The sequence below is a fragment of the Microcaecilia unicolor genome, chromosome 12, assembly GCF_901765095.1.
Source record: "Microcaecilia unicolor chromosome 12, aMicUni1.1, whole genome shotgun sequence".
Classification (NCBI taxonomy): domain Eukaryota; kingdom Metazoa; phylum Chordata; class Amphibia; order Gymnophiona; family Siphonopidae; genus Microcaecilia; species Microcaecilia unicolor.
The window spans coordinates 100795859-100819202 of record NC_044042.1 but is presented as its reverse complement, the minus strand read 5'-3'; the positions used below and the strand labels follow the sequence as shown (position 1 = coordinate 100819202).

Below are 23344 nucleotides of genomic sequence, written 5' to 3'. Positions count from 1 at the left end.
AGATTTGTTTAATATATCCTTGCAGACAGGAAAGGTTCCGAGGGACTGGAGAATGGCAGAGGTGGTCCCTCTTCACAAAAGTGGTGATAGGGAAGAAGCTGGAAACTACAGGCCAGTAAGCCTCACTTCGGTTATTGGAAAAGTAATGGAAGCGATGCTGAAGGAAAGGATAGTGAATTTCTTGGAAGCCAATAAGTTGCAAGATCCGAGACAACATGGTTTTACCAAAGGGAAATCGTGCCAAACGAATCTCATTGAGTTCTTTGATTGGGTGACAGGAGAATTGAATCAGGGACGAGCTATGGACGTAATCTACTTAGATTTCAGCAAAGCTTTTGACACGGTTCCCCACAGGAGGCTCTTAAATAAACTGGATGGGCTGAAGATAGGACCTGAAGTGGTGAACTGGATTAGGAACTGGTTGACGGACAGACGCCAGAGGGTGGTGGTGAATGGAATTCGCTCGGAGGAGGGAAAGGTGAGTAGTGGAGTGCCTCAGGGATCGGTGCTGGGGCCGATTCTGTTCAATATATTTGTGAGTGACATTGCCGAAGGGTTAGAAGGTAAAGGTTGCCTATTTGCGGATGATACTAAGATCTGTAACAGAGTGGACACCCGGGAGGGAGTGGAAAACATGAAAAAGGATTTCAGGAAGCTAGAAGAATGGTCTAAGGTTTGGTAATTAAAATTCAATGCGAAGAAATGCAAAGTGATGCACTTAGGGAATAGAAATCCACGAGAGACATATGTGTTAGGCAGGGAGAGTCTGATAGGTACGGGCGGAGAGAGGGATCTTGGGGTGATAGTATCTGAGGATTTGAAGGCGACGAAACAGTGTGACAAGGCGGTGGCCGTACCTAGAAGGTTGTTAGGCTGTATAGAGAGAGGTGTGACCAGCAGAAGAAAGGGGGTGTTGATGCCCCTGTATAAGTCGTTGGTGAGGCCCCACCTGGAGTATTGTGTTCAGTTTTGGAGGTCGATTCTTGTTAAGGATGTAAAAAGAATTGAAGCGGTACAAAGAAAAGCTACGAGAATGGTATGGGATTTGCGTTACAAGACGTATGAGGAGAGGCTTGCTGAGCTAAACCTGTATACTCTGGAGGAAAGGAGAAACAGGGGTGATATGATACAGATGTTCAAATATTTGAAAGGTATTAATCCGCAAACGAACCTTTTCCGGAGATGGGAAGGTGGTAGAACGAGAGGACATGAAATGAGATTGAAGGGGGGCAGACTCAAGAAAAATGTCAGGAAGTATTTTTTCACGAAGAGAGTGGTGGATGCTTGGAATGCCCTCCCGCAGAAGGTGGTGGGAATGAAAACGGTAACGGAATTCAAACATGCGTGGGATAGGCATAAAGGAATCCTGTGCCGAAGGAATGGATCCTCAGGAGCTTAGTCAAGATCGGGAGGCGGGGCTGGTGGTAGGGAGGCGGGGATAGTGCTGGGAAGACTTATACGGCCTGTGCCAGAGCCAGTGGTGGGAAGCGGGACTGGTGGTTGGGAGGCGGGGAATAGTGCTGGGCAGACTTGTACGGTCTGTGCCAGAGCCGGTGGTTGGGAGGCGGGGCTGGTGATTGGGAGGCGAGGATAGAGCTGGGCAGACTTATACGGTCTGTGCCAGAGCCAGTGGTTGGGAGGCGGGGCTGATGGTTGGGAGGCGGGGATAGTGCTAGGCAGACTTATACGGTCTGTGCCCTGAAGAGCACAGGTACAAATCAAAGTAGGGTATACACAAAAAGTAGTACATATGAGTTATCTTGTTGGGCCGACTGGATGGACCACGCAGGTCTTTTTCTGCTGTCATCTACTATGTTACTATGTTCAGCGTGAGGTAGCCGGTTATCTCCACTGAATATTAGCTCTTAGTGGCTAGCTGTGAATATTCAAGCACTGGCCAGCTAAGTTTAGCGGGCAAACTGGACCACCTAAATAGCAGTTCTGCCTTTGCCTGCTATAAACTCCCCCCCCCCCCCCCCGAAATCGTTTTGATTGATTTTTCATAAAAAAATAATACACCATACAACATAAAACACATGAAAAGGAGAGAAAAACCAAATGCATTACACATAAGCAAATATGAAAATGTAAGTATAGGTGTAAGAGATATAAACTCAAGGAGATGCTGCTGTTACATGGTTACCGCCGGGTTCGCGTGGGAGCCCCTATCACTTCCTAAATAGGAGGCGGTAAGAGCTCCCCCAGGAAACAGCCACGAGGCAAGTATATCCCATAAAGCCATTTCCTTTATTTTACAAAAATTCTGCTGAGGTAAGAGAGGCCTCGGCACGCGCCAAGGACACTGCAGGGCCCCTTAACCAGTTAAGTTTGAGCTTGCCAAAAGAACCCCTAGATATTTAATGCTGATCGCAGTACTTATGCGGGCTGCCTCCCGTGGTCTGACTATCAGGCCCAAATTGCCTAAGGTGATGTCCTATTGTAAGGGAAATAAAGTGTCAATGTGAACATGTGAATATTTCAGTAAGTGTGGAAAGTGTGAGCAACTGGTGGACAGGCGGATAGCATCTTCTAGGTTCCCCGTGGCTTGGCACCACTGGGAAGCTAGGGTCCATTGAACCGGCCTCATGTGAAGACGAGCCATGGGAGTCACATGGACTGTAGAGGCCATATGGCCCACGAGTCTCAACATCTGCCGAGCTGTGATCTGCTGGGACGTTCTGGCCTGGGAGGTGAGGGACAGAAGAAGGTTCTGAGCCCTCGCCTCGGGAAGATAGGCATGAGCCGTCTGTGAATTCAGCAGAGCTCCTATGAATTTGAGAGATTGGACTGGCTGGAGATGGGACTTCGGGTAATTTATTACAAACCCCAGCAGCTCCAGTAGTTGAATAGTGCACTGCATGGACCGAAGAGCTTCCGCCTCTGAGGTGCTCTTTACCAGCCAATCGTCGAGATACCGGAACACGTGCACCCCCAGTTTGTGCAGGTATGCCGCAACCACCACGAGACACTTCGTGAATACCCATGGTGCAGAGGCGAGCCCAAAGGGCAGCACACAATACTGGAAGTGACGTGTTCCTAGACGGAATCGCCGATACTGTCTGTGAGCTGGCAGTATCGGGATGTGAGTATAAGCATCCTTTAAATCCAGGGAACATAGCCAATCGTCTTTCTGAATCATGGGGAGAAGGGTGCCCAAGGAAAGCATCCTGAACTTTCCTCGTACCAGATATTTGTTCAGGCCTCTCAGGTCTAGGATGGGGCGCATCCCCCCTGTCTTCTTTTCCACAAGGAAGTACCTGGAATAGAATCCCTGCCCCTCCTCCCCGGGTGGCACGGGCTCGACCGCATTGGCGCTGAGAAGGGCGGAGAGTTCCTCTACAAGTACCTGCTTGTGGTGGGAGCTGAAGGATTGGTGGGGTGGAGATCAAATTCAGGGTGTATCTGCACCGCACTATTTGGAGAACCCACTGGTCGGAGGTTATGAGAGGCCACCTTTGGTGAAAAACTGTCAACCTCCCCCCGACCGGCAGGCCATCCGGCACGGCTACTTTGATGGCGGCTATGTTCCCATGGATCCAGTCAAAAGCCCGTCCTCTGCTTTTGCTGTGGAGCCGCAGGGGGCTGCTTAGGCGCACGCTGTTGACGGGAACGAGCGCACTGGGACTGTCCCTGTGCCTGAGGAGGCCTTCGGGCCGGCTGGTTGTACCTATGCTTGCTGTAAGCGTAGGGTGCAACCTGCCGGCCCGGGAGAAACGTCCACCTGTGGAGGTAGATGCTGAAGGCACCCGGTGGGAGAGCTTGTCGAGAGCAGTTTCCCACTGGTGCAGTTGGACCACCAACTGCTCGACCTTCTCGGCAAAAATGTTATCCCCCCCGGCAAGGGACATCCGCCAGCCGTTGCTGAGTCCGGTTGTCCAGGTCAGAGGCACACAGCCATGAGAGTCTGCGCATCACTATATCCTGGGCCGCGGCTCTGGATGCCACATCACAGGTGTCATAAATACCCCTGGACAGGAATTTTCTGCACGCCTTCAGCTGCCTGACCACCTCCTGAAAAGGCCTGGACTGCTCCGGGGGGAGCTTGTCAACCAGGTCCGCCAGTTGCCGCACATTGTTCCGCATGTGGATGCTTGTGTAGAGCTGGTATGACTGGATTCTGGTCAAGAGCATGGAAGAATGGTAGGCCTTCCTCCCAAACGAATCCCGAGTGCGAGACTCCTGCCCTGGGGGCGCCGAGGCAGTATCCCTTGAACTCCTCGCCCTTTTGAGAGCAGAGTCCACGACCGCTGAGTCATGTGGCAGCTGAGGCCGCATCAACTCCGGGTCTGTGTGGACTCTGTATTGGGACTCCGCTTTCTTAGGGATGGTGGGATTAGATAAGGGCTTCAACCAGTTCCGAAGCAGCGTCTCCTTAAGGACATTGTGCAACGATACCGTGGAAGACTCTCTAGGTGGTGATGGAGAGTCGAGGACCTCGGGCATCTCAGCCCTCAGCTCATCCACGGTGACCACTGGGAAGGGAATGCTAATAGACATGTCCCGGACAAAAGAGGCGAAGGAGAGGCACTCTGGAGGCGAGAGCTTCCTCTCCGGTGAAGGCGTGGGGTCGGAGGGAAGACCCGCAGACTCCTCGGAGGAGAAATATCTCCTCCTCCTCCCCGGTGTCGGACATGAGCTCTCTGAGCTCAGACCGCAACCGGGCCCGTCTCAACCCCGAGGAACCACGTCCTCGATGATGGTACCGAGAGGTGGAATCCCGCGCCGGCGGGAACGAAGCTCCCTCCATCGACGTCAACGGGATTCCATCTGAGTGGCGACCTAGACCGTGTCAAAGACCGCATCACAGGGACAGAGCCAGCCGGTGCTTCTATCAACGGCACCGCGGGCGCAAGCACCCCCGGTGCCGGCAAGGCCTGGCGCATCAGCCCAGGATACCTGGGAGGATGGCTCGGAGGCACTCGTCTAGGCCCGCTGTCGGGAGAGGCTGGGGGGCTGGAGCGGGCGTCGGTGCTCGAAGCTGCCCTGGTCCAGGAGATGGTACCAGGGTACCCGATGACCTGCGCATCAACACCTCTTCAATAGAGGGGGAGCGCTCCTCTCGGTGTGGGCGCTTCCTAGGGATCGAGTCGTCCCTTGACGTCCCTGATCTGCCCGTGCCATGCGCGTTGGGCGACCGATGACGGTGCTTCTTCGCAACTTTCTTTCGATGCCCGTCATCAGCGCTCCGCGGCATGGACGAGGAGCAGGTGGAGTCTCCGCGCCCTCTGGGGGTTGGATCCGACAGGGTTCGGTCCCGATGGCCCTGAGCAGCGGGAGCAGCCGGGGCGGACTGCCCACTCGGTCGCCCACTGCCGCCATCGCTGGCAGGTCGTTGGGCCAAGGGAACCTGTACTCCTGGGGTCGGTGCCATAGTCGGTGTCGAAGACGTCGACATCGGTACTGATATCGAAGTCCCGGTCGTCGACACCGATGCCGCCGACGTTGAAGGGCCGGCGCAAGTTCCAAAAAGACGGTCCCGAAGAACTTGCCTCGCCACCTGCGTCCGCTTTTTCAAGCCGAGACACAAGGTGCACGCCTTGGAATTATGCTCCGGACCGAGGCACTGGAGACACCAAGCGTGAGGATCGGTCTGCGAGATCTGCCGGCCACACCAACCACACTTCTTGAATCCGCTCGGGACCTTCAAGGACATCGACGGAAAAATCGCATCGGCGAGGTCAAAACCGTCGATGGTGACGGTAAAAAGTAACACCATGAAAATAAAGAAATCGTACGCGCGGCCACAAGGCCGCGACGAAGCGAAACAAAAAAGAGAAAACTCGACGAGAGGGAATTTTTTTTTAAAGGAAAAAAGGGGGCCGCGAACGCGCACAGAATCAAAAGCAATTGCGGACTAGGCCGTAAAACGGTTTTCCGGGGCTGACACGGAGAGGGACGAAAACGCGTCTCTCTCCAGTGCGGAAATCGAAAAAACTGAGCAGGAGCGCACGGGCGGGAAGACGGCTCTGCATGCGCGGTGGGCGTGCCCGCGTGCAGGACCTCCCGCAAGTTTTTCTTCCGGTTTGAGGGGCTGCCGTGGACGTCAACCCAGTCGTGAGAACAAGCAGCCTGCTTGTCCTCGGAGAACTCAATCTACACCTTCCCAATTGCAAAGGTCTTAAATACAAAACCTACTACGCATCCAATTTCTCCGTTATAGGCAGCCAACTCTGGAACGCCATACCAAGACACATCCGAACAACCAACGAACACCTACCCTTCCGGAAGCTGCTGAAAACTTACCTCTTCAAACAAGCCTATCCAAACAATCCAACTTAATTTATGAACAACCCACACCACAAATATTACCCATGCCCAATTCTTCCCCCCAAATCTCTTCCTCTTGTTCCACTCTATACAACGGTGTTATCTCTGTGATACTTTTGTACCCATACATTGTAAGTCGCACTGAACCTGCTATTGAGCGGGAAAGAGCGGGGTATAAATGCTACAAATAAATAAAATAAATATATTTTTCATAATAATGATCAAAATAAAGTTATATATAAAAAAAAGTTGACTTAGAATTTACACCTGCTATTTGGACATGTCCTGTTTCCTGTGAAACCCTTGGAAGCGCACTTGACACCCCACTGCCACCCCGAGAACACTTTCCCAATGTGCGGAGAGACACTTACACACATTTTTGGCTGAACAGGAATACACACACACACATTCAGGGACATGTTCAAAAGTAGGATTTTAGGTGCAGGTGCCCACAGGTAGGAAGGAAGTAGGGGACCTCTACTCTCCCACCCCCCCCCCCCCCCCCCCAGCCACCATTAGTTCCCCTTGTCCAGGTCCTCCCTTCTCCCAGGCATAGGGTTGCCATATTTTTTTTTTGATTTATAGAAGTCTTTATTTAACATTGATAATACAGAACAGAAGGTACTCGTCATCATTTAGGACTTAATAAAGCATTTCCAGGAAAGTTAGTACAAATTTTTCTTTTATGAAAACACCTGTAACAATTATCAATGGCAATACCAATTATGTGTAACTTCTAAACATTTTTGATTTTATTGTTAACTTCCTCCCATGTTATACCTACCTCCCAAAGGGTTGCCATATTTGCGGAGAGTAAAAATAAAATAGTTGCTACCTATCCTAAAGAAATACTTAATTGTAGCAAATGTGTAAGTGACTTTTAGTTAATGATTACACAGTAAAAGCAGTAGACAACATATCGGGGGGAAATAGTTTTAACGCCCATCCCAAAAAATGTTTGGGGGGGGGGGGGGAATTTACAAGCTGATAGTAATTACTGCCCAGTTGCTTCCATACTGCTAATTGTGAAGCTATTGGAGAGGGTTCAGTCTCAAATACATATTTGGAAGAGCAGAACCTATTACATCTGTCGCAGCACGGTTTTAGAAAAAAAAACAAAAACTATAGTACGGTAGGGCCTTATTGAACCGTGAGATGAATATGATCATTATTCAATTTTGATTTGTCATGTGTGTTTAATCTTGTCGACTATAACATCTCATTGGCAAGATTAAACAACATTGGAATAAGTGGTACTGTATGGACTTGGTTTCACAGGGTTTTTTTTTACCTCATGGAGCCACAGAATATGAAAAAAATGGCAACCTTTCGGACAGCTGGAGTCTGGGATGCAGGGTGCCACGGGGATTCCCATGACCACTGGTCATGGCTTTAGAAAAACTTATCATAACCTTCTTCATCTATTGGGTGCTATTTCAATTCTACTGCCCGTTTCCAGTGATCGGACTACTATGCAGAATGAGATTGCCAAATGTGTAAAACCGATTCAGAAAGGGGTTACATCTTTATCGATTGAAGTTAAATTGTGAAAAGAATCTCTGTGGCTTGGTCCTTTGGACCTCTCAGTACCATCAACAGTTCACTATTGGCAATAATATTTTTTTCATTTGAATTCTGTTCCAAAATTTTGCTTGTGGAACGGGTTGCTAACTTTTAACATGTAAAATCTCTAAAAAGCAAATCTTTCTATATGTTGTGAAAACTGAGGACAGCACATTGTTATTTTGAGCCTGCTAAATCTAGATTACCAGGTCAGTCGCTAATTTTGTTGAGACTTGACGATTGCAACATCATATATATTGGTTGCTCTAAGTCCTTGATTAAACGAGTACAGCCGATTCAAAATACTGCAGCAAGATTAATATACTCGGCTGGCAGGTCTGAGTCTGCCAGCCTTCTAGTCAGGGAATTGCATTGGCTGCCAATCATGGCAAGGACACAATTTAAGTTGTGCACTTCTATTTTTAAGATTATGTGTGGGGCAGTACTGACAAATTTGGGCAATTCTCAGTGACCCAAACTAAAAAGCGAAGACTGTTTAATGCTTCTCTCCAATATCAAGCTGGATCAATATGGAATTCCTTGTCACCAGAGATTTGGGCACTTGCTAGTTATTGGGTTTTTCGTACATTTTGGAAAATATTTTTCTTCTCTAAATATTTTGACATCTAACAATTCTGTATTATTTATATTTTTAGCTTTATTTTTAATTCTATGGAAACGTTTAGATAAGTATGGCCTATAGTTTATTTGTAATTTCCTGGTCTTTTTCCAGTTTCATTCTTATTGATATCCTCAGTGAACCAAAGAATGGTATTTGCAGAATATAAGATGCGTGTAGCATAAGATAATCTACGCTTCAAAAACTTCCGGATTTGAGTTTGACCAAGTATGAGTCCAGGCGTACTTATAAGAAGAGCCAATATCTCTCAACGACTTTGGCTTGGTTCTGAAATACGTGTGAAAATCTTTGCATGAAAGTTTATTTATTTATTTATGGGTTACTTATATCCCACATTTTCCCACTCATGCAGGCGCAATGTGGCTTACATAGAATTAAATAAAAGTACAAAGGTAAAACTCAGGCAAGTATACAAGAGGCAAATAGGGGAGGAGAATCTAACAGCGAGATCTAGGCAGGGTAAGGGACAAGGGGAGCATCAATCAACAGAGTAAGTTGGAGAGTAAGTCTTAGCAAAGAGAAATGTCTTTAACAACTTCTTGAAAAGGGCATAGTCCACTTGAGTTTTAAGGTGACGAGGCAGTGCGTTCCAGAGTTTGGGACTCCAATAGCGGAAGGACGAGGCGAAAATCTGCTTGTACTTGACACCCTTACAATTTGGAAAGTGGAGGTGGAGATAGGACCGAGCAGCAGGATTGGCATTTCTTGGCGGAAGGTCGATCAAGGGGAGCATGTAATCCATAGATGATTTTATGTGTTAGGGAGCAGATCTTAAAAGCAATGCGCTCCTGTACCGGCAATCAATGAAGTTGCTAAATTGTGCTGCATGAACAAAAATGCTTTCAAAGATTGAACCAGTAGGGAAACTGAGATCAGCAATGTCTTGCTCCCTCTATAGCATCCCCCTTCTCCCTCTATAGCACCTCCCTGTGACTAAACTAACTAATAAGCCAAAGATGGTTTCACTATGTGGGTAGGTGTGTTGGTCATATGCACCAGGCCCAGGGCAAAAAATGCACCCCTCCCCTTCCACTGCTACCGCCACCCCCCACCTGCCCGCTGCTGCCACTACACCCCCGCCTGGTTCAATACTGTATTTCTCTTCTTTCAGTACAGCGAACATGTCTGAGGCAGGCTGCTTTCTTTTTTGATGCTGCCAGTGGTTTGAGGAATACTGCTGAGGCGATGCCGCTTATGGCTGGGCCCTCCTTGGAGGTAGGGCCTGGGGGAATTTTGCACCCCCCCCCCCCAAGTGGCCCTGATAGGAACATGAAAGAGGATATTTTGCTAAAAATGGAGGACATATCTGAAGAAGTGCAAAAGGAGGACATATGGTATGCTAATCCCTACCCTTCACCTTTGCTACTTGTCCTTTACAGCAGCAGCCAGTCTCTAAACAATAACAGCAGCAACTCCTCCAAAAACAAAATTTGGCACAGGAGGGCCAAAGCCCTCTCAGCTCTGTGGTGCTGTGCCCCTCTTTCACATGGGAGTGCTTGGGAGGAGGTGGGGTAGAGAAGACCTAACAAGGCTCAGAAGCCTGTGCTACCTTTTGGAACTGCTCTGGGACTAGCCACTATACAGCACAGATAACACTTGAGACATGGCTTCGGCATTCATCACTTATCACTTGCTTACGTCCTCAGAAGACAGAAAAATTTGGTTTTAAGAAATGATTAAAACAGCATTTGTTGATGCAGGCTCCGAAATGATTCCAGTACAAAGGGGACACAGTTTTGTGATAAGTCTAACTGTATTTTTATGTATGTTTTGATGTATTTTTTTAAATTATTATTATGTGTGTTACATTGTACTTATAAATGCTAATAAATGAAATGAAATCCGGGCCTGCATAAAACCCTGTCTTTATACATAAACACCCTTGAAAATTACCCTCAGGGGCATCAACACAGAGAGAGGTGTGACCAGCAGAAGAAAGGAGATGTTGATGCCCCCGTACAAGTCAGTTGGTGAGGCCCCACTTGAGTATTGTGTTCAGTTTTGCAGGCCGTATCTTGCTAAGGATGTAAAAGGAATTGAGGAAGTGCAAAGAAAAGCTACAAAAATGGTATGGGATTTGCGTTACAAGGCGTATGAGGAGAGACTTGCTGACCTGAAAATGTATACCCTGGAAGAAAGGAGAAACAGGGGTGATATGATACAGACATTCAAATATTTGAAAGGTATTAATCCGCAAACAAATCTTTTCTGGAGATGGGAAGGTGGTAGAACTAGAGGACATGAAATGAGATTGAAGGGGGGCAGACAAGAAAAATGTCAGGAAGTATTTTTTCACAGAGAGATTGGTGGATACTTGGAATGGTGGAGATGAAAGTGGTAACGGAATTCACAAATGCGTTGGATAAACATAAAGGAATCCTGTTCCTTTTTGAGTTTTTAAAAAACATTTTCTGCAGTCTTACAGAGCAGTTTTCAAAGCTGTTTGCCTGGGTAAATACCAGTTTGCATAGGAAAAATGGCTAGTCTGAAAACTACTAAACATACACATGGGCATCCATGGGAGGTGTCAGATCAGGAGATGAAAGTAACATGCATATTTGGGACTTAAAAGTACAGATTTCAGTGTGTGAGCTGTAATTTTCAAAGTGAAACTATCTTGATAGAGATTTGCAAAGTGCCCCCCCCCCCCCACATAAAAAAATCAGCTTATTCTCTAATATTTCAGGGGGTTTTTTCATGTTTTTCCACACATTTTAATTGTGCATATTATCCATATTCTAAAACTTTAAACTCACAAATAATTGTATGCACATTCACGCACAAGCAACTTTTAGGTGCCCAGACAAACCAAGTGCACATTAACAAATGCACACTCCATATCTCAATATCTTCTGTTTTGGAAATTACCCACGAGCACGAGTAGTAATCAGGGGTGTCCTCGCCAGGTTGGGTTTTTAGATTTTCTTTACATGCTCTGTTTAGAATACATGCTGGATTTATGTCATGGTATGTTGTTCTAATCAAAAAACAGCTCTGCTGCACTAGATAACATATAAATACAGAGTTTAATTGCAAGTTAAGCGAAGAAATATTTTCTCCAATTCATTTTAAATGTATTACTTTGTAGCTTCATTGCATGCCCCCTAGTCCTAGCATTTTTGGAAAGAGTAAACAAGTGATTCACGTGTACCCATTCCATTCCACTCATTATTTTATAGACCTGTATCATATCTCCCCTCAGCCATTTTTCTCCAAGCTGAAGAGCCCACTTTTTTTTTCTTTTGTTTGCCTACAAATTATGCTCTGACTCCCTAAATACATACTCCTCAATACCACTGAAAGTATCTGTAGTAGGGAACACTGTATATGTGTGTGGGTTTTATATTTTTCTTGTTTTGTTTAGCTGCTTTGAGGATGGTTTGCAGACATGCAGTTTACCTGGGTAAATGGCTTTGAAAATGGTTCTTACTTCTGTTTTGTTTTTCCCTTTTTTGTTTCTCCCTGATGTTTTTGCTCTGCCCAAATTGTGGACTTTGCTCTAAATTTAATGTTAAAAAAATTTCTTCTGATGTTTGTATAATTGACAGTTGTAATTTTCCTGTATATTTTGCTCTTTATTTCCTTACAAGTTGTATACTGGGTGTAATTATTTTGAATATCGTATCAGTAAAAATTAAAAAAAAAAGAAAATTGTCCTCACAAAGGCCTTTACTCTGGGTCTCCATGTAGGATAGACCTCTGACATAATAAAATAAGCAAGAGGTGAGCTCATACCAGCCTTTTGCATCCATCAGGAATCCTGTTCAGAAGGAATGGATCCTAAGGAGCTTAGCCGAGATTGGGTGGCAGAGCCGGTGGCGGGAGGCGGGGATAGTGCTGGGCGGACTTACACGGTCTGTGCCCTGAAAAGGACAGGTACAAATCAAGGTAAGGTATACACAAAAAGTAGCACATATGAGTTTATCTTGTAGGGCAGACTGGATGGACCATGTAGGTCTTTTTCTGCCGTCATTTACTATGTTACTATGATCCTCAGTGGAGATTGGGTGGCAGCACCAGTGGTTGGGAGGCGGGGCAAGTTCTGGGCAGACTTCTACAGTCTATGCCCCGAAAATGGCAAGGATAAATCAAAGGTCAGGTATACATATAAAGTAGCACATATGAGTTTATCTTGTTGGGCAGACTGGATGGACCATACAGGTCTTTATTTTTTTATTTATTTTTCCTACATTTGTACCCCGTTCTTTCCCACTCATAGCAGGTTCAATGCGGCTTACATATTATATACAGGTACTTATTTGTACCTGGGGCAATGGAAGGTTAAGTGACTTGCCCAGAGTCACAAGGAGCTGCCTGTGCCCGCAGTGGGAATCGAACCCAGTTCCCCAGGACCAAAGTCCACCACTCTAACCATTAGCCCACTCCTTTATCTGCCTTCATCTACTATGTTGTTCTGAATATTAGGGTGTGTGTATATGTTTGTTTTCGGGGGTATTGTTTGTTTTTGTTTTTTAGTGCTGTATATGTTTTTAGCGCGTGCATGTGTGTGTGTGCACTGTATTTTTTCTAGCCTATGTTTTTTTTTTATCCTGTGGTAACTCCACCATGGGCAACTCGTACTGAAAAGGCATTTTAGTGTTATGAATTCAAGACAACCAAATCCTTGGTGTTACACTTTTCTCATCATTGTTTCTGCCTCTGTAATACCAAACATTTGTCCAGTGGTGTACTATTTGAAAGCAATCTTAACTGAGTCAGGACAATGCAGTCCTCCTCAATGGGTGCCTGCTGAGACAGAAATTTACCAACTCCCTTCTGCACAATACATTATGAGCACATTAGGAAGTCTGTTTTCTATGGCGCGACCCACCCTTTGGAATGTCTTACCCTCCCTCTGCGCATAGAGAGATCCCTTCGAAGATTTAAAACACAATGGAAATAATACTTTTATGAGAAAGCATATGGGCACTGATGCAGGCCTGGCATCCCTGGACCCTGGTGACATCCTGCATTATGGCAAACAGATTTGCCACTTTTTTTTCCATTTCTCTCTTCTTTGCCACTCCTTTTCTGAAGGATGGCATGTAAATTTCTTTTTTCTTTTTATTGTTGATTTGTATCTGTAAACCGCGATATCTCAGAAATAAAATGAAACTTGAAAACGTAAGCAGCAAAATACTTTGAAATTGTACACAGGTTTTCTCTGGAATTTCATGTCTCAATGCAGCACATAGTCTAACTCAGGAGCTAAAACATTTTTTACTCCCCCAATGAAGCAAACCAACCCCATGCAGATTACCACTGCATTAAAGTGCATGCTGTCAGGAACAACAACAACAACAACAACACACACTACAGTGGTAAGATGCCACATTTGCTATACCCTTCCTGTCAGTGCGTGCATGGGAACTGGCTCACAAGCTGACAAGAAAGGACATTTTCAAAAACAAACACAAACTCCTGACTTCTTTCCGGTTCCCCTCCCCCGACTCCCCAGATCCCCTATCTCAGGGAGAAAAAATGGTGGCTCAAGTAGGCCTCCTCAGACCTCCCCCATCCTACTGTCCCCAACAAATATCCATGGTGGCCCAAGTGAGACCCTGAACCCCACCCTACAAATGGTCCCAGCAGCCCTCGTGGGCTCCCCTCAGACACCCCTCCCCCACAATTACTGCTTTATTTGTATAACCCATACTGTACAGCAGGACTCAATGCATTGCTTGAGGTCAGGCACTGCCATCTTTCAAGATGGAGGCAGGAGGGAGTGGGCATTACTCCTGTCTCCCTACTTAGAGGGGTGAGGAAGAGGAGGGGGCGATTGAGGAAGGCCTGGGAACATTTTTGGGGTTAGAGAGTAGGAGGTCCAGGGCAGGGGCCTACTTGGGCCACCAATTAGCTTTTTGTGGCTCAGGGAAGAGAGAGTTGTATGGGTCACTTTGGGCCACCAGGGATCTTAGGTGACGGAGTAGAGCACTTCCCTTTAGTTTACCCTCTAACTCCTGGGCTGTATTTTCACAGCAACTTGAGTTTAGCATAAAGATTCAGTGCTACAAGAAGACCAGTAAAAGGCTGTGCTAGATTTTAGCGCAGCTTTTTATTTTTTAAACACAAACACATGTGGAGTAATTTTTAGCGATTTACATGCCTACTCAGATTTCTCCACAATAACTTTTGTTCCTGCATTGGAAGTAAGATTAGCACAGGATCGAGAATAAACCACTGCATTAATGGGTAATGCAGCTTACTGCATACCAAGACAGATCTTATTTCCTCTAACCCAGCCCCTCTAGTTCTTGAATCTAATCAATTTTTATCCACACTTGGTTACTGCAGAGTAAAAACAGATCACAAAGCTCTGGATGTTTTCTTTACAAAATGGCATTCTATGATAAATTCACAGTTTGGAGGTGGTCATTTAAGCGGCAAATAAGAGGCTGAACAGAAAGCACTTTATTTTACACTATACACTGTGCATGTCCTGGAAAATATCAAGGTTGGAGGGAGGTGGCACCAGAACATGTTTTGTCAACCAGGGCCCTCAAGCAAGCAAGAGGAAATGCTCCCCCACACAGCAGTGCCAGAAGCACCCTTTGAAATACAGCACCCAGAAAGCCCTAGTCACCCCACCCTAGTTCTAGCCATGGAAGGAGGAACGTGGAGGATATTAGTTTGCAAACGTCTAGACTATATTCATAAGCAGGGAATCTATGTTTAAGTTTTTGATGGTGTCAAAGGTACTACAAATGCAATCCTGGGTCTTATTTGGAGACTTTTTGTTGTCAAATTAAGAACATTTGTTACAGCCAACAAAAAAGCCTGATATTCTCACCACCCTTCCACATCCTTTTGGCTTCTTCGGCTCTTCAGGATACAAAACTTGGGATTCGGATTCTGTGAATTCAGAACTTGGGACTGATGTAGCAGTGTGGCCGATGCAAAGACGGCAAGTGCTGTCCTTGTTCCCCTGTCAGTCCTACACACACAGAGTCTTAGAGTAGCCAATGAATGACTCTCCTGACTTTGGAGAGAACATCCTCATTGTTACTAGAGGTTGTTTTTTTTTTTTTTTTTTTTTTGGGGGGGGGGGGGGTCAATTCCATCCCATATAAAATGCCTTTGAACCTGTTCCATTACCCCAACAATTATCTGTGAAAATGAAATAAAAGATGCTTAATGCCACATACCTTTCACCACAACATCCTGGTCTTCATCCGCTTTGGCATGGTTCTTCTCAGCAATTAGACTTCGCATTTCCTCCGAGACCTGTAGAAACCTAAATAAAAATCCAAAGGTGATTGTGGGAGCAGCAGTTTAAGGGTCACTGTGCAAGAACGTTCTTAAGACATGGTAGAAGGTTCTTAACGGCACACACAGATTCTATTCTGTGACTAAGACTCAGTAAATTTAAAATTTCATTACACAGGAAGAGGTCACAGTTTGACAGAATGGATGAACACTACCCAGACTGCAACAGTGCATTAACACCCAGATCAATAAACCAAATTTACCTCAGCCATATCCCTGTGTTGACACCTGACCTGGCAGTCAAATCCATTCCCTCCGCCACCATTATTAAAACGTTTATCACCCGCCTTATCACTAAAGTTCAAGGTGAGGTACAAAGGATATAATCATAAATATAATCTTTACAGAAAAATACAAACTAATTATAAAATGCGCCCCCTCAAAAAAAAAAATCATATATATGAAACATCTCCAAATGCTTTCCAAAAAAGATGTTCCGTAAAGGGCTCAAGACTCGTCACCACATTCTGAACTGAGTGCAGCTCGGGATGAAGGGTTTTCCATAAAGAAGGGGCAAACAATGAAAATGCCTGTGTTCACATTACATGTCATTTTCCAGCAACAAACAATGCGACAAAATAAGGTGTCTCACAAGCAAGAGTGAATACAGAAGAATACAGACTACAAGGGAATGGAATAAGGTTAAGCAATGTTGCGACTCAAGAATAAAAAGCAAAACCTTATTTTTAATGCAAAAATCAAAAGACAATGCAAGTGAGCTGTAAGAATCATGTGCAAATCGAAGCTGGGTAATAACCCAATGGTGCTATTCTGTGCCAGACACCAGCAAAACCCCGAAAAAGAAAGTTCTAGCAAAGCATAAGAAACATCTGATAAACAATAAGAAAACCACTAGATTCCACTATTTGTTATTTTAATTTCTCTAAGAAGAAAACTAGGTAAGAAGTCCACAAATGAACCAGAAGCCAAAACTAGGATTGAGAGGTTAATGCAGAAAGTTACCGTGGGCAGCAGCGTGCACTTAATGTGAGGAATGTGCGCATGGGAGCAAGCAAAAGATACAGAAATGGGTTGGGTGCAAGCAGTGGACAATAGCACACAGCATATTGAAATCAAGATAAGTGGGCTATTCTGCCCCAATGTAGAGAAGGTTTTAAGGGATCATAATGCGAGAGAAAATTACCACCAGGTCTGAGGTGGCATAGAAGACTTAGCTCACCCTCTATACTGCAGCAGAAAAGCTAATAAGCCCCCCCACCCCGGGCCCCCAAGACCCATGAGCTCTGCTTTGGGTCTACTGCTTCCCCCCCCCCCCTTTCTCTGTCCAGGGCACTGCTCTCTGTCCGGGGGCATCTCTGCCCTCTCTCCCTGCAAGCAGAGTACACCAGGCTCTGCATGCGCCACTTCTTTCTCTCTCTTCCTTAAACACACACAGATACAGGCCTATACCAGTTACCTGTACTAAATGCTGTGAACCTATATATATCAGCAAATATAATATACTTTATATACCCAAACCCGTGTGGATTGTGCATTCTTTGGGAACCCACTGCCTCTGTGAGCTGGACCCGGGACCAACCCTAGACAACGATAGCCCCCAGATGACCCCAATCCTCTAAATACAACCCTCTGATCCCCCCCCCCCAAAAAAAAATAGCAGTCCTGATACTCTAGCGCCCACTCCCCCCCCCCCCACCTCTGCCTCCAAAACTGAGGAGAAGTGGAACATTTTGCAACGATCTGTGAATTACCGTTACATTTTTAATGTGGCAGTAAACTTTATGCTCATTGATTAACAAAAGAATATACCACAGTGATACAGCATTTCCACTGCATGGCTTTCTGAATCAGATGTGAATTAACTCATCAAGGTTGACTTAGGTCAAGTGGCAACTCTAGAATAGCTGATCTGAAGGGTGAAACTCCAAAGAACAGCATTCTTTGACATTTGGGCAGGTTATGTTACAAGAACCCCCATAATGCATTGCTTTGCATTCTATTCTATACTATACGTACTTTATTGAACTTCATGTAAAAACAATCCCAGCTACATTCTGGGTTACCAACTGGCTCTATCACAAGTTGACCTAGATCTGGCTTTCATGTCTCAACTCATTTGTTTGCATTTAGCTCATGCCTGTTCAGTAGTAGCTCAAAGTAAGTTACAAGCAGGTACAGTAAGAATTTTCCTGTCCCCAGAGGACTTACATTCTAAGTTTACTGAGCCAATTGAAAGGTTAAGTGACTTGCTCATTATCACAAGATGAATCAGGCTTCCCTGATTGCCAGCCTAGTATTCTAAGCACTAGTAAGGCAAACACTGCGAGGGTGAAAAATAATAGTCTATAAACATAGTGGGTGCTTTTGAAATCCTCGGGCTGCATGGGATACGCTTAACCCTACAATAACCTATAAGAGTCATATAGCGCATTTTGTTCCTAATGATGCTCTCCATATTGATCAGGCAAAGCCATTGGTCTTCTAATGATTCTTCTGTGCTGTCTTAATAAGTGAAGACTGGAGGTTCTTGTACCAACCTCCGTAAATGTTCTTCACTAATGAGGAGGACGTTATCCCACTGTTCAAAGGCCATGGAAGACCTCTGACAAACAGAACAAGACAAGCAAAAAGGAGGAGCAAACCTCACATGACCGTGAGTGACGAACAAAATAGTGAGGTAGAACCAAGGAGGATATCAAATAGTCTTTATTGGTAACAGATGAAAGATGACCCAACACAGGACAAGTGAAAAGGAGGAGCAAACCTCACGTGACCGTGAGTGATGGAACAAAATAGTGAGGTAGAACCAAGAAGAATATCAAACAAACAGTCTTTATTTGTAACTGCTGAAAGACGACCCACAGAACAAGCGAAAAGGCGGTGCAAACCTTGAGTCTCGGATGTTGCAATAAAGCTAGAATATATCAGACATCATCTGCTGTTCTATCCTTTGTCACCCGCGCTGTGTTTGACTTGTTTGTGTGACTGCAAGGATTGCTGTTCTTCTGTTTTTTTTGGTGTATTCTAAACACCAGGCCACGCCCACTATCCTGCTTTTCTTAAATTCCTGGTCATCACATTTCCTGGGAGATAGAAAGGATTCATTTGACTCTCCTTGTGGGGTGGAGATGGAAACTTATATCCTAGTTGCTGCCAGTTCCATTATGAGACACTTTTACTAAAGTTTATGCCCTTAGGCATAAGAGAGAAAGTGCAGCATTTAATTCCTTTACTGCACACTAAGCTTTAGTAAAGGACCCCTATGTAATCTAGAGCTAACTCTAGCTCTCGTCTTGACGCCAGTCTGTAGCTTGTCAGATGAGAAAGGCTGGCCTGGGGTAAAAGGACAACCTTATTCTAATCTAACATAAATATTCTGCTTCACTAGTCATACCAGCTCAAGGCAGATTACATCATCTACTACAGATACATATCAACCATCATGTTATATTAAAAATCACTAACAAAATACATCGAAAGTGATCAGTGATACACATCTAAAAATTTACATTAGAATAATATCTAATCCAAAGTAATCATCTACTGATCAGACATTTCCCAAAGAGCCAAGCTTTTTTTTATGTTTAAACATTTTATTGAACAATAAAAGAACAAATACAAATACTATAGATTCATATCATCATTTTACAACCAGGGGCATAGCCACGGGTGGGCCTGGATGGGCCCAGGCCCACCCACTTTGCCTCCAGGCCCGCCCATCCACCTTCTTCTTTGCTGGCTGCGTTTTCTCCCCAGCTCCGCTTCGCTGCATCGCTCTGCATTCTTCTTCTCGCCTGTCACGCTGCACTGCCATTCACACAGGCAGCTGCGCTCCCCCCTACCGCGTCTATCCAGTCCTAACAGGAAGTGCATCAGAGGACCGGATGGACGCGGCAAAGGAGAGCGCAGCTGCCTGTGTGAATGGCAGCGCTGCGTGCAGCATGACTTGCGAGAAGAAGAATGCAGGGAGTGACGATCATGCAGCGAAGCAGAGCCCGGGAAGAAGTGCCAACGCCAACTCCAGGCTCCACCCTTTCTGCCTCGCCTCACCCCACGCGTGGAACAAACTCCCCGAACCCATACGTCAGGCCCCCTCCCTCCCCATCTTCAAATCTCTGCTTAAAGCCCACCTCTACAATGTCGCCTTTGGCACCTAACCTCTACACCTCTACCCAGGAAATCTAGACTGCCCAACTTGACATTTCGTTCTTTAGATTATCAATAGAAATCAAACAAAATAAAACATGGATAAGATGATACCTTTTTTATTGGACATAACTTAATACATTTCTTGATTAGCTTTCGAAGGTTGCCCTTCTTCGTCAGATCGGAAATAAGCAAATGTGCTAGCTGACAGTGTATATAAGTGAAAACATTCAAGCATTACTATGACAGTCTGACAGGGTGGGAGGATGGGGGTGGGTCGGAGGTATGCATGGGGACATCAAAGCATATCATTGATATTCTAACAGGATGGGTGTGGGTAGGTGAGGGGAGGGTGATCAACAGAGACATACAGCTTTATGGTTTATAATGGGCTAGGAACCCCAGGTCCTTGTTAAGTCCTTTCTGTTGGGTGTTAAAATATTCAATCATTCTGACTTCAAAGGTCTTACGTTCTTGTATGGTTTTAAAGTTACCTTTCAGTATTCTCACTGTGAAATCACTGGTACAGTGTCCTGGTTCTGTGAAGTGCTGTCCCACCGGGGTGGGGGCCCTACTGGCTGTATTGTTCATGTGATGTCTATGTAAATTGAATCTTGTCTTAAGCATCTCCAATATAGCATCCTTCGTTACAGGGAAGAGAGGGGATTGGAGAGAGTGCCCTCCTTTATTTTCTGACCTGGGCCAGAGTGGACTAACACGGCTACCACACTCCTGTTCTTTAGATTGTAAGCTCATTTGAGCAGGGACCGTCCTTCTTTATTTATTTTGTACAGCGCTGCGTAACCCTAGTAGCGCTCTAGAAATGTTAAGTAGTAGTAGTAGTAAGTGCGCATCGCTAAAAGTTTGGGCTCAGCCAAGGTACCAGGCAGGCAGCGGAGCAGAGGGAGAAATCAGTTGTATATAGCGGAGGAGAGGGAGAAATGCTGCCTGGAGTGAGAGGGGGATAGGGACAAGAGATAATGGGGTGGATGGAGAAGGAGAAATGTTGCACGGAGGGGGAGGGAGAACACAGTGAGAAATGTTGGACACAGAGGTGAAGGGGAGGGATAGATGGTGCATGAGGGTGGAGGGGAGGAAGGAAGAGAGAGACAAAGGGGTAGAGGGGAGCAATAAAGGGAGAAATCTTATATATGGGGGTAGAGGGGAGGGAGAGATGGTGCCCAGAGAAGAGAGGGAGAAATGATGGGCATGACAGTGGATGGGAGGAAGGGAGAGATGCTGTATGGGAGGAGGAGAAAGAGATATTGACCTCTGGGGCACAAGGGAGGGGGGAGACAGAGATGGTGGAGAGTGGGAGAGAGGCAGAAATGTTGGACATGGTGGAGGAAGGAAGAGAATGCTGCATGGAATGGAGGGGGAAGACAGATATTGGATCTGGGGTACAAGGGAGGGGGAAAGAAGGATGTGGACAATGGGGGAGATGTAGGACATGGGGTTGGATGAGAGGCAGGGGAGATTCATAGGAGAGGGGAGAGAGGGAGATATTGGATCCAGGAGCAAATGAGAATGATGGACAGATGCCAGACAATGGGAGTGAAGGAAGAGAGAGGGAGAAATGCTGGACCATGGGTGACAGGGGAGGAGAGAAGAGAAAGGACAGGGAGATGTTGGGCTACGAGAGCAGGGAGGGAAGAAAGAAAGAGGGAGTAGATACTGAGCTAGAAGGGTGGATGGAGGAAGATGCTGGGAATGGTGGAACCATGTGGAAGAGGGTGGCAAGAAAATGGATGAGAGGATAGTGATTACAGAGGATAGAAATATAGTAATGGGGAGTAGATTAAAGATGAAAGGGAATGGCTGGAGAAGGAGTGAGTTGGGTAATGGGAGAGCTAGTGGGTGAGAGAAGAAGATGACGATCTGATAGGCAGCTGTAAAGTAAAAAGGAGGAGAAAGAGAGTAAAATTTGAGTTGACGGGTAAAAAATAAAAAAAAGAGGAAAGAGCTAAAAAGGAATGATCAGTATGTCAGAGGTAGATGTAGTGAGGGAATAGACAGTAGAGAGGAGAAAAGACAAATGGACAGCAGTCACTTGAAGGAGAATTAGTAGACAACAGACAGGAAATTAGAAGCAACATAATGGAAAAATAAAATGTCCAGACATCAAAGGTAGAAAAAAGCATTTTATTTTGAATGTTTAAATGGAATATGTTAGCTTTGTGAAAAGTGCATAGCAAATGTCTTTGCATTGTGTTCAGAAGAAAGGAAATGCACTTTTGGTTTTTATTTCTCCAGGGTTGTAGTACATGTTAAGTTTAACTTCTTGGGGTTCTCACTTCAATTTTTGTGTAAATATTTTTATTTCTAACTTGTGATCCCTTGTTCTGTTTTTGGTGAGGGTCTGTCAGTGTGATAGTAATGGCAGGTACAGAAATCAGAAGGGAGGCAGGGAAGAGAGGGGATTGGAGAGAGTGCCCTCCTTTATTTTCTGACCTGTTCCAGAGCATGTCTAACACTGGCCCTTACCCTTGCTTTATAGCTGGCGGGGCTCCCCAAGCATCCCAGCTGAGGACCTCCTCCAAAGGCAGTCAGAACTTGCTTCTACCAAGCTCTGCAGTTGGCAACAGCATCTTTGAGTTACTGACAACTAAGGATGCAAGGGGTGCCAGCTTCGGTCGCTTAGGGATGTTGCTACTGCCTGCCAAGCTTGGTAAAAGGAAGTTCTGGCCACTTTCAGAGGAAGTCTTCAGCTGACAGAGTTTGAGGATCCTCATCAGCTAAAGTATTTATATTTTGAGGTGAAGGTAGGGCGAGGAAGAGAAACTTTTGTGCCACCCACTTTGTGCTCAGGCCCCACCCAAAATTGGTTTTCTGGCTACGCCACTGTTTACAACAATTTTCCCCTCATCCCTTCACTTTCCCACCCTCCCCTTCCCCCCCTCCCCCCCTCCCCGTTTCTGATAAACTCAACCAATAGACAAGTCTGGTGAGAAAAGGAGCCGTTTGCGTGCCACCGGGTGAAGTGTCATCAAAAATCTTTGCCACGTACATTTAAACTGTCGTTGCACAGCAAATGAGGCCTTTTGCAAACCACACCTCTCCAATTTTAACAAGTCGATCATATGTGTTTTCCACACAGATAGTAAGGGCCCGCATGGCTCTCTCCAATATAATAAGATCACTTTCTTCCCCATCAATACTGACTTGTGTAGGAATTGTTGTAAACCCGATGGGGGTCTGTCACCCAGCTGGTAGTAGTTAGTAGTTAGTTAGTAGTAGTAAAGAGAATCAAAGCTGAAACTGGAACGGACCGCTTCCAGAGCTGAGATATGGTGTTCATGATCTGTTTCCAAAAGTTATTAATGTCTGGACACTGCCAAAACATATGTGCCAAGGTGGCCAGTTCCTGTGAGCATTTAGGCCAAGTACCCTTAGTGTCCATCCTCGCTCTGTAGGCTCTTCTTGGTGATATGTAGAGCCTTAAGACAAATTTGTACTGCAGTTCCCAATATCTTGGAAATGTCTCTCGCCTTTGGATGGAAG

At 45.6% G+C, this 23344-nt stretch overlaps 1 protein-coding gene across 1 annotated transcript in view; it reads right to left on the bottom strand.

Annotated features, from left to right (window-relative positions):
* Positions 1-23344, bottom strand: part of PLEKHH3 (pleckstrin homology, MyTH4 and FERM domain containing H3) — a 261085-nt gene that overhangs the window by 116066 nt on the left and 121675 nt on the right. Inside the window, exon 3 of the mRNA XM_030220491.1 lies at positions 15616-15704. Coding sequence (XP_030076351.1) covers positions 15616-15704 — 89 coding nt within the window. The remainder of the gene's footprint in view (positions 1-15615; positions 15705-23344) is intronic.